At 42.6% G+C, this 16535-nt stretch overlaps 1 protein-coding gene across 2 annotated transcripts in view; it reads left to right on the forward strand.

The window, feature by feature from the left end:
- Positions 1 to 264: 264 nt before the first annotated feature.
- Positions 265 to 16535, forward strand: part of DACH2 (dachshund family transcription factor 2) — an 847419-nt gene continuing 831148 nt past the window's right edge. Inside the window, exon 1 of one of the 2 annotated variants that reach the window (XM_030209554.1) lies at positions 265 to 846. In XM_030209554.1, coding sequence (XP_030065414.1) covers positions 377 to 846 — 470 coding nt within the window. In that variant the 5' untranslated portion in view covers positions 265 to 376. The remainder of the gene's footprint in view (positions 847 to 16535) is intronic. The other variant, XM_030209555.1, reaches the window with a different exon arrangement.

Below are 16535 nucleotides of genomic sequence, written 5' to 3' on the forward strand. Positions count from 1 at the left end.
GATTCCTGCCGCTTGTTTGAGGAAGTTTAGATTATTTGCGTCGCCCCACACTTTGCCGGTCATCACCCGCATCGGAGATGCCAAACGCATGTGCGCGAAGACGAGCTCGTAAACTCAGGTACTCAGCCAAGGATAACTCCGCCTCCTCTGGGGAAGGAGAGCGAATGGAGAGGTCCCTGTGAGTTCCGGGAAAGGCGGATTGGCTGACGTGGCTGTCCGTTTGGCCGTCGGAGGCGGGGCCTCGGCAGCTGGGAGTGCAGCTCTCGGCGTCGCTCTTCGGGAGTACAGCGCTCTGCCAACTGTTCCGAGAGCGAGAGCGAGCGAGCGACAGAGAGAGAGACCCGGAGCCCGAGAGCCAGGCGCGGAGCGTGTCAGCATGGCTGTGTCATCACCCCCAGCCATCTCTGCAACTTCCAACCCGGGGTCCGGCGGCTTGTTCCGGCCCGATCCCATTTACACCAGCCCCGCCGAGTCTCCCAGGCTGACCAACAGCATGATCAACAGTTTCATCTCCAGCAACAGTAGCAGCAGCGGTGGCGGTTGCAGCGGCAGCAACGAGTGTAAGACGGTCGATCTGCACGGGGTGAAGGTGGCCTCGTTCCTGGTGGACGGGCAGGAGCTCATCTGCCTGCCTCAAGTTTTTGATCTGTTCCTCAAGCACCTGGTGGGAGGGCTGCACACTGTCTATACGAAACTGAAGAGACTGGATATATCGCCCGTGGTATGTACAGTGGAGCAGGTCCGGATCCTCAGGGGGCTGGGGGCTATCCAGCCGGGGGTGAACCGCTGCAAACTCATCACCAGGAAAGACTTCGAAACTTTGTACAACGACTGCACCAACGCAAGGTTAGACAACTTTTCTTTTTCTCCCTTACCAACTCCCAGCCTTCTGTTTATTCGCTCCAGGGCGAACTATTATTATTCATCAACATGTAGAACAATAGAATCTATTTGTTACAGTCTGCTCAACGCACAGCCTTCTCATGCATTACACTTGTCCATAAAAGTGCAACATGTCAGCTGCATAAAACTTTGGTGCCTAGAGATTTTACAACTGTTATTCTATTTTCCTTCTGTTAAGTTTAAATCCCTTTCCTATGTTGTAAGCTCATTAAGATGCACTGAAGGACCTGCCCCCCTCCATTCTATGGGAGAAATTGCTTTATTCATCTGGCCCACTTTGTAAGGATCTGTTTTCCACCTGTAAGAAACAGCATTGTGTTTTAGTCCAACTAGGTCTACCTGTAAATGAACTGCCCAATAGAGGCAAAGAGTGCGTCATGCCGGAGCTGTTTTAACACAGGCAATATGCCACACATAAAATCTATTTAAACCTTACAGTAAAGCTAACAGTTTTCACAACACTGTGTTTTGTACTTTAAAGCTATTATAAGCTATTGTGCTTTTTTTTTTTTTCAATGAAGCTAGATGTAGGGATGAAGCAGGTAGTTCAAAAGAAGTTCTTGTTTGCATAAAGTAAAGACTATCCCTCTGGGAAGGGGGAGCTTCTAATACTAATAAATTCATTTTAGCAAAGTGTTTACAGTGTTCCCTTAGAGCAAGTTTGGTAGGGAAAAAGGTCTGCTGCACACCTTATAATGTTTGGAACCTTCTCTAATAATATAATATCAACAACAACAAAGTACATGAGCTGATAAAATATTATTGACGCCCCTTTACTTATTCTGATTAGCCTGTATCAAAAAATATGATGGAAATATTTGTCCTAAACACTGAATTATCAGATGTAAGGAGATATGAATAACCTTGCAGTATTAATAGGAAACTGCATGGACCCACAAGAGTTCCATAGGTACCAATATCCTTATTATAAGGCTTTTCAGCGGTAGGAAATCGTGTGGTATGGTTGAATCCAAAAGAAATAAAAAAGAACACAGGCTGAATAGCATGTTTAAAAAAAAACACCCCAAAACTGTATCTCTTACTTTGTGAGAAGACCAGGCAATAAATGACACACCCATTCCTGCAAAATACAACAGAACAAACTTTTGATATTTAAAGTATGCTAAATAGGAATCAGTCTAGTTTTTGGCCAGCCATAAGATGAGGAACTGGTGGAGATGGGTCACTAGGCCCTTCAGAACACAAGCCGCTTGGTGTCGATTTACATCCTGTTGATAAAGAGAGAAATCGTTCTCAAAGGTACATTATGGAATCTGCTGTTCTTAGCATCTAATCACAAGTGCGGTGGTGCAGTAATTAGAATGGTTAAAATGTTGGATGCCTTTTAAGAAAGTTCTGCTGCACTTTTTTTGTAGTTGCTGTCTTTGTAGCTGCTGTTCGCCACAGTTTGCTGACACTATAGATCTTAATAATTAGTGGTGATTCTGTAATCCATAAACATTGCTTCTGCCATCCTCTCTCTTTCTGCCCGATGTTATCATGTCATTAACCCCACATAGGGGAGGGAAAAAGGAAAGAAAATTCCAGTTTTTAACTCTTCATATTAATAATTAACCTACCCGTTTCAGGAAGCTCTCATGGGAACAGCAATTAGGAAAATGTTGCCTAAATAAAAGGAAGCCTGTAATAACTGCTGCTTTTTAATTTTGTGAGGGAGTGTTTCTTTCATCTCCTGGGCTTTGATATTTTCAATGACTCACTGCGGGTGAGTGATGGATCACCTCCTGACCATGTTAGAAGACAGGTGTGTCTGTTGGTCATTTGGTGAACTCCAGTGAAAGAATCTAGGAGAAAATGCTCTGTCCAGCACCATCCAACATGTCTTATTCCCTAATTCTTTCCTGTGCACTTTTCCAATAATAGAAGAATGTTTTACACTTTGAGTTACAGCTTAAAAAGATAAGGGACGTTTGAGGGGGGCTCGACATGCTAGTCTCTGTCACTGTCTGCATCAGCCGAGGTCTCTCTGTCATCCACTTGTTTTCTCTTCCACACACACATGAGCTCAGACCCTGCTGCTGGTGCCCTCATCAGCATAAAAACTCGAGTTATCTTTCATAAATATAGTCTTCCAAATTATACCTTCAGGGGCTTGGGAGGTAAGGAAGTCATAGTGGCTATGAGGGAAGGAAGACCAATTCAACATTAGCACCCATAACATTTAGGGGGTAGGCACTGCTGCACATGCATACCCAACTATGCCTATTATCTTCTCAGGGAGATTAAGTCAAGTAAGAGGATGGAATGCTAATAAATGTGTTTCTGTTGTCAAGAGGATTGTGGCATTATTTCAGTCAAGTTCAGTCACATGCCCCAAACTAGTTCTTTATTATTAATAACAGTCATCCGTGTGTACCATAAATGTTTGTGTGTGTGCTTTGCAGTGTGTAGTTTTCTTGCTTGGAAATTGTATCAAGAGATACATGGTGTTTTGCTTTGACATCAGCTTACTGATCGTTCAGAATATGTTATCAACCCATTTGTAACATTAAACCTCCCTTTACACCATGTTTTGATCTTGAAATGGGATGGGGCAGTGGTGCCATATTAAATAGGTAGTATCATGTTCATGTGGATTGTTCAGAAAGAAACTCAAGATGCAGCTTAAACCTGTTTCTCATCACTGGCCCCAAATCATTTACTGACCCTAGTAACATCTGATAGAAATAAAAATAAAAGACAGGTCATGTGCAGGGGAGTCCATCTGTCTCTTTTAAACTTGCGGTGTTGCCTCCAGTGTCACAGACAGCTAGCATTATTATTACTTAATGTGAACTAATTCTGTTTAATCTTCAGAGAGAGTTGAGAGAGAAGAACTAAATATAGTGTCCTCTGTAAATGCATTGTTCTTTCCCGTGACCCTGAGCTGCCATCATGTTATTCTGAAGGGCAGTGGATACCTTCACTGCCCCTAAGTTTTGCAACACATTATTATACTTTAATTAATTATTTTATTGGAATTTATTAACCACCTTTATGAAGAGATTTGCCCAAGGCAGTGCTACACCTAAAACCTAGATAAGGTGATTTGGAATAAAAAATAACTTGATTCCAAAATTTTGCCTTTGCTTTTTCCACAGTTCCTAAAATTGGGTTTTTCATTGCTCGCTTGTTTCCAGACCTGTAATCTCAGGGGCGTTATTTTAGGCATAGGCAAGGAGAAAAAGAAAAACTTTCACTAGGTAGAAGAAAAATTCAACTTTTAGGAGTGACATTTTTCTGTTTTCTTTTTGGTGAGGGTGTCATCAGGCTTAGACATACCCAGCATGTGTACAGCGATAAACATGCATACAAACACACACACACACAGGATTTGCTCCCAGGTAGGTACACAGAGACACAAGTGCCCCGACCCTATATGTCATGCTTGCTTGATGGAAATTTACTTCAGAACTGTAGGAACTTCAAAGAATTTCAATAGAAATGGGAGACTAACCAAGTAAAAGTATTGCATATTTTAAGTGACATAAATCAAACATTTTTTTTATTTTTCATCTACACCGCATTCCTGAACTTCACCACCATTAACCATAAATATATCTAAAGTTTGTATTTTTAATAATTATAAAACCAGTGTCTCCAATTCAACATTTCTATTGCAGCATGATATTTTAATTGTTTGTCATAAATATTCTCCTTTTAAAAAGGTATTTATTTAAAGATACATACAACATTTCTTTTGCAGTGATTCATATACCGGTTACTTTTATGTGGTACATTTATTATATTGGTATACGTGGACTGAGACCTACATAAAAGCCAAATGCACTGTTAATATATTTTATATATTTTTAAGAACTGCAGAATTTAAGAAACAGATTTACATCAGGTTGTAAAAGTAATACCGTATACAAGTTTTATAAACGTATGGTTTGATATTTGTATTTTACACTTATGGGAAGGGAAAAGGCTCGTGTGCAGTTCAGAAAAACGGACATGCAGCTTCAGGCTGAAAAAGTTTTCCTCAATATCCATGTGACAGAACAGGTAACATAGATACCTGGCGTAAAGGACTCTTGTGTAACATACTGTAAAGTTTTTCAAGAATGTCATACTTCCTTTTAATGTGATTCTAGTGGGAGAAGCCTCCTATTTTTATGTACAGTGAACTTTTAGCTTGTATACTGCCACTTCCTCTTTCTGTCTCAGCCATCTGAATTAGGTTGTACTATACAGCAACAATTAATACCTGTCTTTGGCCTATTCACAAGTAATAAAATAATTTAGCTGTAAATTTATGCAGGCGATGTTTTATTTCATGGGCCCAGGGTCTTGCCACTCTGTCCAAGCATAGCAGCCCCATAGCCAACAGTGCCCGGCCTTTTATTATCAGAATGATGTCAACATTGTAATTAAAGCAAAGCAGTCATGTGCCATTTCCCACTGTTTCCATCTGTGTATTGATTTTCAGCATACACTCATGGCTTTTGTACCTCTAATATATTCTCTGTTTCTCCAAATACGAATTTGCTGTGTGTTTTTCAGTGTTCCAAAACCCAGATTTATCAAGTTAAATTTTCCAGGGTTTTTTTTTTTTTGAAATGTTTTCTTTTCCTTCCAAAGGCTGTTATTCCCGTGAGGTTTTCTGGATTGTCTTAGGAGTAGCTTCAGAGACAAGGGATGACATTTTGCCACTTTAAGAAGAAATGTCTAACACCTGTGGAAAAGAGTTTAAGACTTTATAGCCATTTATTTCCGGCCTTCTCGTGTCTAAACGCTAACCCAAAGCACTCTAATTCAAATGGTAGTTTTGTCCTCCTGCAGCGCCTTCTGCAACTTAATGTGTCGTTTATATGCAAGCCACACAGGTTCCATTGTCTGTCATTTTCAATTTCATAGTATCATTTCTGTGTAGTTAATATCACACTGAGCCTACTATATGTTACTGGAACAAAGACAATGAACCTTTACAAAAATATGGATTAATGATATTCTTGTTGCATATTCAAAAGGTCTTTGTAGGCAGTTTTGCTCCCGCTTCCCTTTCAGCATCTCAACCTGCAGAACTCCTCACTGTCACTTCACATCACACAGCTCTGAAAAGATAAAGCAACATTTAAACACATTTGCTTTGGGAGGGAAATTGAGCATTTGCACCCAATAAGCCTGATTGTGGAACTGCATGCAAATTGTGTTTTGATTTATCTCTTTTGCACTTTTTTCCATTTGAATTGATCTTGCATTAATTTCGCCAAGCGGCTCTGTGAGGCTGCAGATGTTGCCCTGTGTTTAATAAATCAATGAGACAGATCTGAATGAATCACTTCAGATGGATTCTCTGCTCGGTTTGATGTCTAGATGTTATTCTTAGCTTGTTATCATGACAGATGCATTAATGTTCCCATACACTGCCAGCAATGTCAAAGAGACTGGAGCTCTTAAAGTGGCGGTGTCCTCTTTTCTTTCTCAGGTTGGAAGGACCACATTTTATTTTTATGTCACAGTAAGGGTAGTTAGTAGCTTTAATCAGAAAAGAATTTAGAAACTAACAAAAGATTTTTGAGAAAACTGTAATGTGCAGTTAGAATACATTGTATGATTTCACATTTGAGCAGCTAATTTATACCACATAGAAGAGATCATTAGGATATCTACATTCAGTGAAGTTCTCTATAGTGTGGCTGTTTATTAGTTTTCTAATTTCATCAGAACAAGAAAGATCTGAGTATGTAATATATGTTGCTGACGTTGTGGATTTCACTGAGAGTAGATCCCCAGAATATCCGAATGATTAGAAGACCATTCAACTTTTAAAATTGCTTTTAATAACTTTCTTCTTTTTGGTTTTACACAACCGTACTGCGTTTTGCCATGAGTTCTGGATCTTAACCTTAAAGCAAAGCAAAACTCTGCGCCTTTCCTCTCTGGCCCTGAAAAGGTTGGCAGAAAACAGTCTGCTTCCCCAGCATTCCAGGTTAGAACTTTAGGACAAAAAGTCTGTGAAAGGTTCTGTGGCCTTTTCTGCTCCCTGGGACTTCACTAGAATTTCAGAGCTCTCCCCCCCCCTTTTTTTTTTACAAAGTCGCATGGTAATGCCGACACAGCCCATTCACTTTGAATGGGCTGTGTCGGTGTTACCGCACAGGCAGCCACTAACACAGCTTTGTAAAAGGGAGTGTGTGTTTGTATTGTAACAGATCTGACTCCAAATACCTGTAGAGGGTCAGAACGCATCATGTTTTGATATACCGTCTTTCTGTGATATGACCAAAGTGGTATATTGTATGCAGATATTTTTTCTGTCCCTAGTGGGCTCATAATTTAAGTTTTATACCTGGGGTAATGCTGGGTTAAGTGACCCGCTCAGGGTCACAAGGAACAGCAGCAGGGAGTTATTCATTTATATAATACTTCTATATATATCATATTTTTGTGTACACGTTCAACACGCATTACAATTAAAAACAAATAATATAATACCAAAGTAAAACATAGAATAATGAAGAATTAATTCAGTAGAAATAAAGCCAAAGATGCAATACACTATCCAGCTTATTTTCGAAAGAGAAAGACGCCCATATTTCGACCCAAATCGGCGCCCAAAATCGGTATAATTGAAAGCCGATTTTGGGCGCCTCCAACTGCAGTCTGTTGCGGGAACGAACAAAGTTGACAGGGGCGTGTCGGAGGCATGGTGAAGGCGGGACTGGGGCGTGTTTATCGGCCGAGGAGAGCTGGGCGCCCTCGGCCGATAATGGAAAAAAAAGGGCAGCAGTAGCAAGAATTTGGGCCGCTTTTTAAACCCTTTTTTTCATGAACAAGTCCCCAAAAAGTGCCCCAACTGCCCAGATGACCACTGGAGGGAATCGGGGATGACCTCCCCTGACTCCCCCAGTGTCACTAACCACCTCCCACCAAAAAAAAAAATAACTTTAAAAACATTTTTTTGCCAGCCTGTATGCCAGCCTCAAATGTCATACCCAGCTCCATCACAGCAGTATGCAGGTCCCTGGAGCAGTTGTTAGTGGGTGCAGTGGACTTCAGGCAGGTGGACCCAGGCCCATCCCCCCCACCTGTTACACTTGTGCTGGTAAATGGGAGCCCCCCAAGCCACCCCCAAAACCCACTGCCCACAACTCTACACCATTACCATAGCACTTATGGCTGAAGGGGGGCACCTAGATGTGGGTACAGTGGGTTTTGGGGGTGATTTGGGGGGCTCAGCATCCAAGGTAAGGGAGCTATGGACTTGGCCGGTTGGTGTCCTGACATGTGAGGGGGACCAGTGCACTACGAATCCTGGCCCCTCCCATGACCAGATGCCTTGGAGTTGTTCGTTTTTGAGCTGGGCGGCTTCGGTTTCCATTATCGCTGAAAACCAATACCGCCCAGCTCAAATCCGCCCAAATCCGATGCATTTGCCCGGCACCAACCGTATTATCGAAACAAAAGATGGACACCCATCTTTTTCGAAAATATGGTCTGTCCCGCCCCTTTGTGGACCCGTCCTCGGAGATAGTCGCCCATGGAAATGGGCTTCCGCATTCGATTATGCCCCTCTATGTTATTTATTCTCATTTAACAAGTCTGGAAAATAGACTGCAGACACAGTTTTATTAATCCAAATGTCACCACGAACTTGTTACAATAATTGCTTTCCCCCTTGGAATTAAGAAAGACATTAGAACCAGGATGTGAAAATAGGTAAAGGATGGCAGACTGTTTTGGTTTCACTTTTCCAGAGATGAACTAAAGACACTTGTTTCTGTGCTGCATTGAAACATGACTAGTAAAAGTCTGACAAGCGATCTGCCAGATAATAATTCTTCATAGTTTGGGTTTATCCTGTGCGATGTATTTAATGGAAAGCGGTACCTGAAGTCAATAAGCTAAAACATACAACACGAAGAGAGGAAGTTATCAATGTGGGCTACTGTTCAAATGGGTTATTTTACCAGTAATGTGCTATTTTAGCACAGGCCTCATTTTATTCAATGAGGCCTGAGACCCGAGTTAATAGTGAAATAGCCTGTCTTAATGGTGGCCCACATTGATAACTTCCCTCCTAAGCACAGTATGGCTGGCCTTGAGGAGCGCTGCTTGTTGGAATTTCTGATTTGGGCTTTTCCAGAGGTAGATCCTGATTTTTTTCCAAAGTGACCAAATAGGATTGTTTTTCTCTCAGCACAACTACTTGTGCAGTGGAACCAGATTAGAAACGTTAACATAGTCACTAGAGCAGGAGTTTTTAACCAGTGGTGATGAACCCCCAGGGAGTGCATGAAGAGGTCAAATGGGGTGCAGAGAGGGATCTTGCAGGCTGAGGCAATTTATTGAAACTTTCTAGACAGAACGAAGGTAGTTATTAGGACAGTTATTGGTAGCATAACTGGGCACTACAGTAATTTTAGTAAAATGTTAGCAGTTAATCAAAAGGGTATGGGAACTACGAAAGGTTAAGAACCCCAGCACTAGGAGGTGTCTCGTCCTCCCCCCTGAAATAATAGAGTCAGAGTGATTGGGATAAAACATAGCTGTGTCTTTGTTTCAGAATGTGTACGCTTGAGCTAGTACAGAGGCACTGCCCAATCCAAGCAGCCCCCCCCCCCAATTTTCTGGTCTTTTCCACTTGAACTGAGGGTTGAAACTGGTCACTAACCCAGTTTAGTTTTTGTTAACACATGTTTTGAAGGGTTTTTCACATACGATGATATAGATTTTGCTGTCATTGCTTAGTGACAGTAAATGCATGAGTGCATGTTTTCCATCTCCACATATTTCTATATCATTGTGAGATGTATTTATAAAAAACAAATGGCAGGTTATGGACAATTGATTAGTCTTTTTTTACTTTATACATTATACTGTTTGACTAGTTTTTGTTGAATTACACTTTTTTCCTTTTATGGAGTAATCCCTAACTCAGTCAGGACCCCAGCACTTTTCATAAGTTCCCCACCAACCCCCCTCCCCCTCTCTGGACCCCATCCTGTATCCCAGAGAAGCCCAAGGGGTGAATTGATCACCAGTTTGGTGTCTATTGACCAACACTGTACCCCCTGCAGCACTACTGGACAAACTTCCATCCTGAACTCTCTAATTTTTTTTTTCTTACCTACCGGCTTCAGTTTTCCACTCCCCTCGCTGTGACAAGTGACATCTTTCCATCAACTCACAAAAGAACAACTTTTGAAAAACCCGAAACTGTCCAGCAGTTCACTCTTCACATATACCCTTGGCTGAAGGGAGGGGGAGAGGAGGGAGAGAACACACTGGGCAGATGGGACATGAATGTGGTATGAACCACCGCTGTTTTGCATCAGTACCCAATCCTCCCCCTTCATGCACTCTTGCCACTGTTGCTGCTCAGTCAACAAGCACGGGATTCAAATTTGTGCCCATACTCATTGCCATTTGCTTCCACGCCTTTCCTCCCCCCCCCCCACCCATGCCCCTTTTCTTGGTCTTTAGGCACAACCAGAAAAAGAGAGGATAATGACCCCTCAGCTGTGTTAATTTCAGACAAGATGCTAAGTTGTTTTGCTTTCTACAGTTAAAATGCTGCTGAAAAACTACCACTGGTCTTGCATTTCCTGCTCATGCCTAAGAAGAAATAAACTGGTATGCCTGTTCTCCTTTCACCTTTTATCTTTCCTTGGTTAAACACTTGAGTGTATTTTTGTTTTGATAGATAGATGCTTTACTTGCTGAGCCCAGAATAGGAAGAGAAAAAAAAAAAAGCTTGTGCATTAGGACCATGCCAGAGAAGAGCAGGGAGGAGGGATGCGAGAGCAGCAGTCAGATACCTCTAGGTATAAGTAATACACAAGAAGCAAACATTTTTCAGAGGACAGAAAGTTGAAGACTAGAGAAGAAAGTCCTGAGATGAGTCTCAAAGGAAATATATTTAGGAATAGTAGAAAGGAAATGCTTCATAACAGAGAGGGCAGGGAATGAATGGAACAGCCTTGTGTGGGTCCTCATTTATAAAAGTCAGTAGGGACTGAAAAGCGGGGCCATGTGTGACCAACACAGTCACACAATGGTAAGTAGGGCAGGCTCTGCCACCTTGCAGAGGAGGTGGAGATAACAGAACTGCTAAAAAAAAGTCCCAAAATTTGTGGTAGCACAGATAATTCTTAGTTTCAGCAAGTGAGGGCAGGTTCTGTAGTGTTGCTTTAGGAATGAGATGGACCCTGTGGTCCTTATCTGACTTTGAGATTTCTATATGTATTATTACTATTTTTTTGTTATCATGGCCATGTTACTTATGAGAAGTTTTCTTCCTGGATTTTGTCTCTCCACTCCGGAAATGAAGATTAGTGGTGTCGGTCTATCTAATCTATAGATACAGACATTTTACTTCTGCTCACTGGCTGTAAACAAGCAGCTCAGTTGTATTGTGTAGTGCGGAGGTTAAGATCTCAAATATTTACAAGCAGTTCAGTCTGGTGTCTTATCAAGTTTGTGCTGAGGTCTAGTATCAGTGTTTAAACTCCATTTAAGCTATCTGCTATTTGTGTGATGGGTTAAAAAGAAAAAAAAAACGTAATATTGATCCGTCTCCGGATTAAAGTTTTGAATCGGCAACTGCCTGAACTCAAAAGGCTCCTTTTCTGATTTCTCAGCTGCCCATTGATCGCCCAGTTTTATTGCATTCATTATTTATTAAAAGAATTTGCAAGCTAAACATAACGTTAAGCTAGTGTGCACACAGGGACCACACTTAGGAAATTGAATGGAAATTGCATTAGGGGATGAACATCTGTGCTATTTTTCCACTGGTGTGTTTATGGGTTTGGATAAAAGGTGTATTGGATTAACAGTTATAACTATTATAGCTTCCAGCAATATGTTAGATCCTGGGCATTTAGTTCTGATTCAGAAGGATAAGTTTCTCTTGCCTCTAATCCAGAATGTACAGTGATACAAATACTGCGTGATGCACTCTGCTAAATCTGGTTATTAATGAGTTTGTTTTGCTTGATCAATCAATCTATCTCAGGGATTCTCAACCCAGTTCTCAGGTCACACTCAGCCAGTTGAGTTTTCAGGATGTCCACAATGAATGTGCACGAGAGAGGTTTTCATACAATGAATTGGAATACCTAACGGCTCATGCATATTCATTGTGGATATTCTGAGAACCATACTGGCTCGGTGTGTCCCAAAAACTGTTTTGAAACCCCCCTGCTTTATCTGTTTATTTGAATGACCAAATCATGCTTTTTTCTGAGATGCCTATTTGTATTTCTTAGCTATGTCAGAGGCCAAAGTGAGGTTGCATGTCAAAAATCTGACATTTCCATAGCTGGCTTATTGCTGGCCAGTAGGAGCAGAGATTTCCCAGTAGCTGATAGTCTGAATGGGACAGCATTCCATTTGTAGATGGATGCAACAAACTGCAACAGCTGAATTCTTCTTTTCCATGGCAAACAGTTTTGCTGCCAAAATGACGCTGGCTAAAGAGGACATGCAGTGGAAATCTGAAAGGAAGGCCACTGTGTCAGATATCAGCCGGAGAAGCCGAGTTTTAGTTTTCACTTTCAGCTCTGGCCTTCGTAATCCTGCTCATTGCAAGGCCACATGTGAGGTCAGAAAGACCATGCTGGGTCTGCAGCAGCTTGCTAAATCCCCTAATTTAAATCCAGCAGTGACGTGGGGGTTATTGACATTTTCATTTGTTAGGTTGCCCAGTATTCTGTGATGTGATGGTCTGAAACTGAACTAACTGTAAAAGTCACAGCTCTCTCTGCAACTGATTGTGGGGCTAGTGTGAGCTGTGGTGCAGTAGCAGAAGATGTCATTAGCTGCTGTAGTCTGGGAGGTCAGTTTTTAAAAGGCACATTTGTGTGGCATGGTGTCGCACTTCCAAAGTCCTTTTATATTTTTCAAAATTTGCTGACATTATACTAGAATGCCAGATGTATAGGCCCTCATTTTACAAGCCCTGAGATGCGCATAAACGGGCACTTTAATGTTTATCTTGCATAAATGCCTTAGTCCCCATTTTACGAAGCCAGGATATGTAAGTCTCAAACCTAAGCGCGTGCAAATGGCAAGGAGAGAATGCTCTGGGCCGGTTTTGGGCGTCACAAGTTACCGTATTTTTCGGAATATAAGACGCACTTTTTCCCCCAAAATTTGGGAGGAAAATGGGGGGTGCGTCTTATAGTCCGAAGGTAGATTTGGCTGGCTGGCCGCCCGGCCGCCCGCCCTCCGAGTTCGGGATCGCCCTCCCCCCGGCCCTGTCACCACTTCTCCCTACTCACGTCACGTGATCTTCCCTGGTGGTCTAGTGACGTCGGGGCAGGAAAGAGCCCCCTCTTTCCTGCCCAGCGCGCTGCTCTCCATCCTCCTGTATGCAGCCTGACGGTCTTGGCGAGATTCAAAATGGCCGCCGAGAATTGAAGTCTCGGTGGCCATTTTGAATCTCGCCGAGACTGTCAGGCTGCATACAGGAGGATGGAGAGCAGCGCGCTGGGCAGGAAAGAGGGGGCTCTTTCCTGCCCCGACGTCACTAGACCACCAGGGAAGATCGCTTGACGTGAGTAGGGAGGAGGGCGATCCCGAACTTGGAGGGAGGGATTCGGACAAGATGCACCGGAGCACCTAGGTTTTAGAGGAGGGAAAAAGGAAAGTTTTTTTTTCCTATTTCCCTCCTCTAAAACCTAGGTGCGTCTTATGGTCCGGTGCGTCTTATAGTCCTAAAAATACGGTAATAGATTTTTATTTCCCATTTCAGAAGGGGACTAAATGTCTGTGTCCTAAAAGATTGATGTTGGGAGTTGCATCTGCTACTCAGCACATTTAGGATTTGGGAAACAGCTGCTATTGAGCAGCATTCCCACTTCTGACACCATGTAATGTACTCAGACACTCTCAGTCCAAATAAACAGTCTCAACTACTTGCTTTATTAGAACTCACAGCAACACAAGGAAGTGATGTATTCTACCCAGTTGCATCATCCACTTCCCAGAGTGTGTCAGAGGGGGTCTCCGGTAAGTACACAACCGGACAGTTCCCACCCACCAATTCCCCCCCCCCCCCCCCCCCCCCCGGGACAGTTCCCTGCTAGGATGATTCCCCCCCCCCCCCCCCCAGACAGTTCCCACCTGACAGTGACCTTGTGGATGCTCTGGTGCTCTGAAGTCCCGATGTTGTGGCGTGTGGTGCTGCTATAATGCTAAAGATTTTCTACAATGCGGCTTACTATGTAGCTGAGGGACCAAGAGCAGATATATGATGGGAACAAGATGCAGCAGATACAGTGCAAGAAAAAGAAACCCTTTCTGTACATAGGTGACTGTGCAAAATGTAACCTGCATAATTATCGTCACTGTGAGATGTGCATTTTAGATGAGAAGTGATGACTTTTAGGCCTAATTGTTTGGGGAAATTGCTGCTTTTGCATTTTTAAGTTTTTCAGAGGAAATAGTGTGTTTTTCTCACTGCACATACCTATTTCCTGTAGCTATTGTTCATCTTGTCAGACAATTTGGACTCCAGGCAGCACAGGGTTAAATGAGTATATAGGATCAATGTACACTGTTTGGATAGGTGGAGAGGGAGCTGTGCATTCCCGTCCCGTGCTAGTTATTGCATATCCAACAAGTCAGTCGGCTTTAAAAACTGGTCCTAGTTTCAAACTGCAGGAGATCCAAATTCCAACTGTCATATGGACTGATGCAGCAAGACAAATTAGGCCTGAGCAAGGTGTGCTGAGCACATTTAGGGGCAGTTCTATAAAGCCCCAGTGCCTCATGGTGGGAGCTCATTCTGTAATGGCACTTGGGTGCCCAGATTCCATGAGAGGGGTTCTCAACCCAGTCCTCAGGACACAACCAGCCAGTCAGGTTTTCAGGATATCCACAATGAATATGCATGAGGTTAACTTGCATGCACTTCCTCAGTTGTATGCACATCTACCTCATCCATAGTCATTGCAGGTATCCTGAAATCCTGACTGTCTAGGCATGTCCCGAGGTCTGGGTTGAGAACCACCGCATGAGAGAATAGTGGTGTAACCTGGCATTGGTGCCTTACATTTAAGCATTGACAGTTACTGTAGCCATAGTCTTGAGTGTAATTATGAGCACCCAGGGGATGGGACGACTTCCCTATCAGGATAGGCTGAAGAGGCTGGGGCTCTTCAGCCTGGAGAAAAGGTGGCTGAGGGGAGATATGATAGAGGTCCATAAGATATTTCTCCCTTAGATTTCCTAAATCTTGGATCTCTCTTTATGGACTTGAGTGTCTTTGAATTTTGAAAGTGTAATGATTTAATTGCTCTTTCCTTTTTTTTTTATTTTCCTGTGTAATTTTCTATTTTGAACGACACTTTCCTAAACAAGATGTTTCTTGTAAATTTTGATTAAAATGAATAAATAATAATAAAAAAAAAAAGATAGAGGTCCATAAGATAATGAGTGGAATGGAACGGGTCGATGTGGAGCGTCTGTTTACGCTTTCCAAAAATACTAGGACAAGGGGGCATGCGATGAAGCTGCAGTGTGGTAAATTTAAAACGAATCGGAGGAACTTTTTCTTCACTCAATGAGTAGTTAAACTCTGGAATTCGCTGCCCGTAAAGGTGGTTAAGGTGGTTAACTTAGCGGACTTCAAAAAAGGGTTGGATGGCTTCCTGGAGGAAAAAGCCATAGAATGTTATTGAATGGATGAGGGAATAATACAGTATTTCTAGGATGGGCGGGACAAATTGCTTGTTCTTTTGGCCGCTATCAGTGACAGGGTGCTGGGCTCGATGGACCCTTGGTCTGTCCTAGCATGGCACTACTTATGTACTTAACTAACTAAATAAATTGGGGTTTATTAATCGTCTTTATGAAGAGATTCACCCAAACAGTAGCACAGGGACACACGTAACTTAAAATACTCTAAAGTTACATTTGTAAGTGGAAACCATGCCCATATCCTTCCCATGTGTATGTTCCCCTTGCATTTACATGCTTTGCCAGTTATGTGCTCCGTTACAGAATAGCGTTTAAGCGCCCTGCTGGCCTTTCGCGGGTAAGTGTATAGTTACCTAAGTTCTAGTATTTTGCATCTTAATGTTTGCAAGGGGTGTGTAAGTGTGGTTGCCCAGTTATAGAATTGCCCTTGATGTGACACAGTTGACCAAACTGGATTAGGTACAGGGCTGGTCCAACCATTAGGCAAGACTAGGTGGTCGCCTGAAGTAGCAGCTTCTTGGGGGGAGCAAAAAAGCAACTGTAGTGAGGCAAAGCAAAGCAGTAGATCCCAGCAGCCACACAGATTCCAAGAACCATCAGCACATAGTTTATCCTGCGTTTAAAAAGAGTTTTATGTGATGATTGTGATTTTTGAGTTTTATTGTCAAAATCTTGGGGGGAGGGGGGGAGGCAGGCTAGGTGCCTGAAGGTTAATAGAGATTGGCTGTATGGCTGAAGGTTTGCCTAGAGTAACCACCTTTCTGGCACTGGCTGTGATTTGGTATTGCCTAAAATACCCTGTGCGGCCATTACCTGCCTCTAAACCGAGGTGACGTAGCTCTGGCAATTAGTGATAAACAATATAATCTGATTCCCAGCCTAGTTTTAGAAAAAGAACATAGGCCAAGCTGAACTTCCAGATCTTCCTGCGCTTCCTGAAAACCACTGCTGCGTGAAGCGGGTTCTTGTGATGAGTT

Source organism: Microcaecilia unicolor, chromosome 7 (genome assembly GCF_901765095.1).
Source record: "Microcaecilia unicolor chromosome 7, aMicUni1.1, whole genome shotgun sequence".
Lineage (NCBI taxonomy): Eukaryota > Metazoa > Chordata > Amphibia > Gymnophiona > Siphonopidae > Microcaecilia > Microcaecilia unicolor.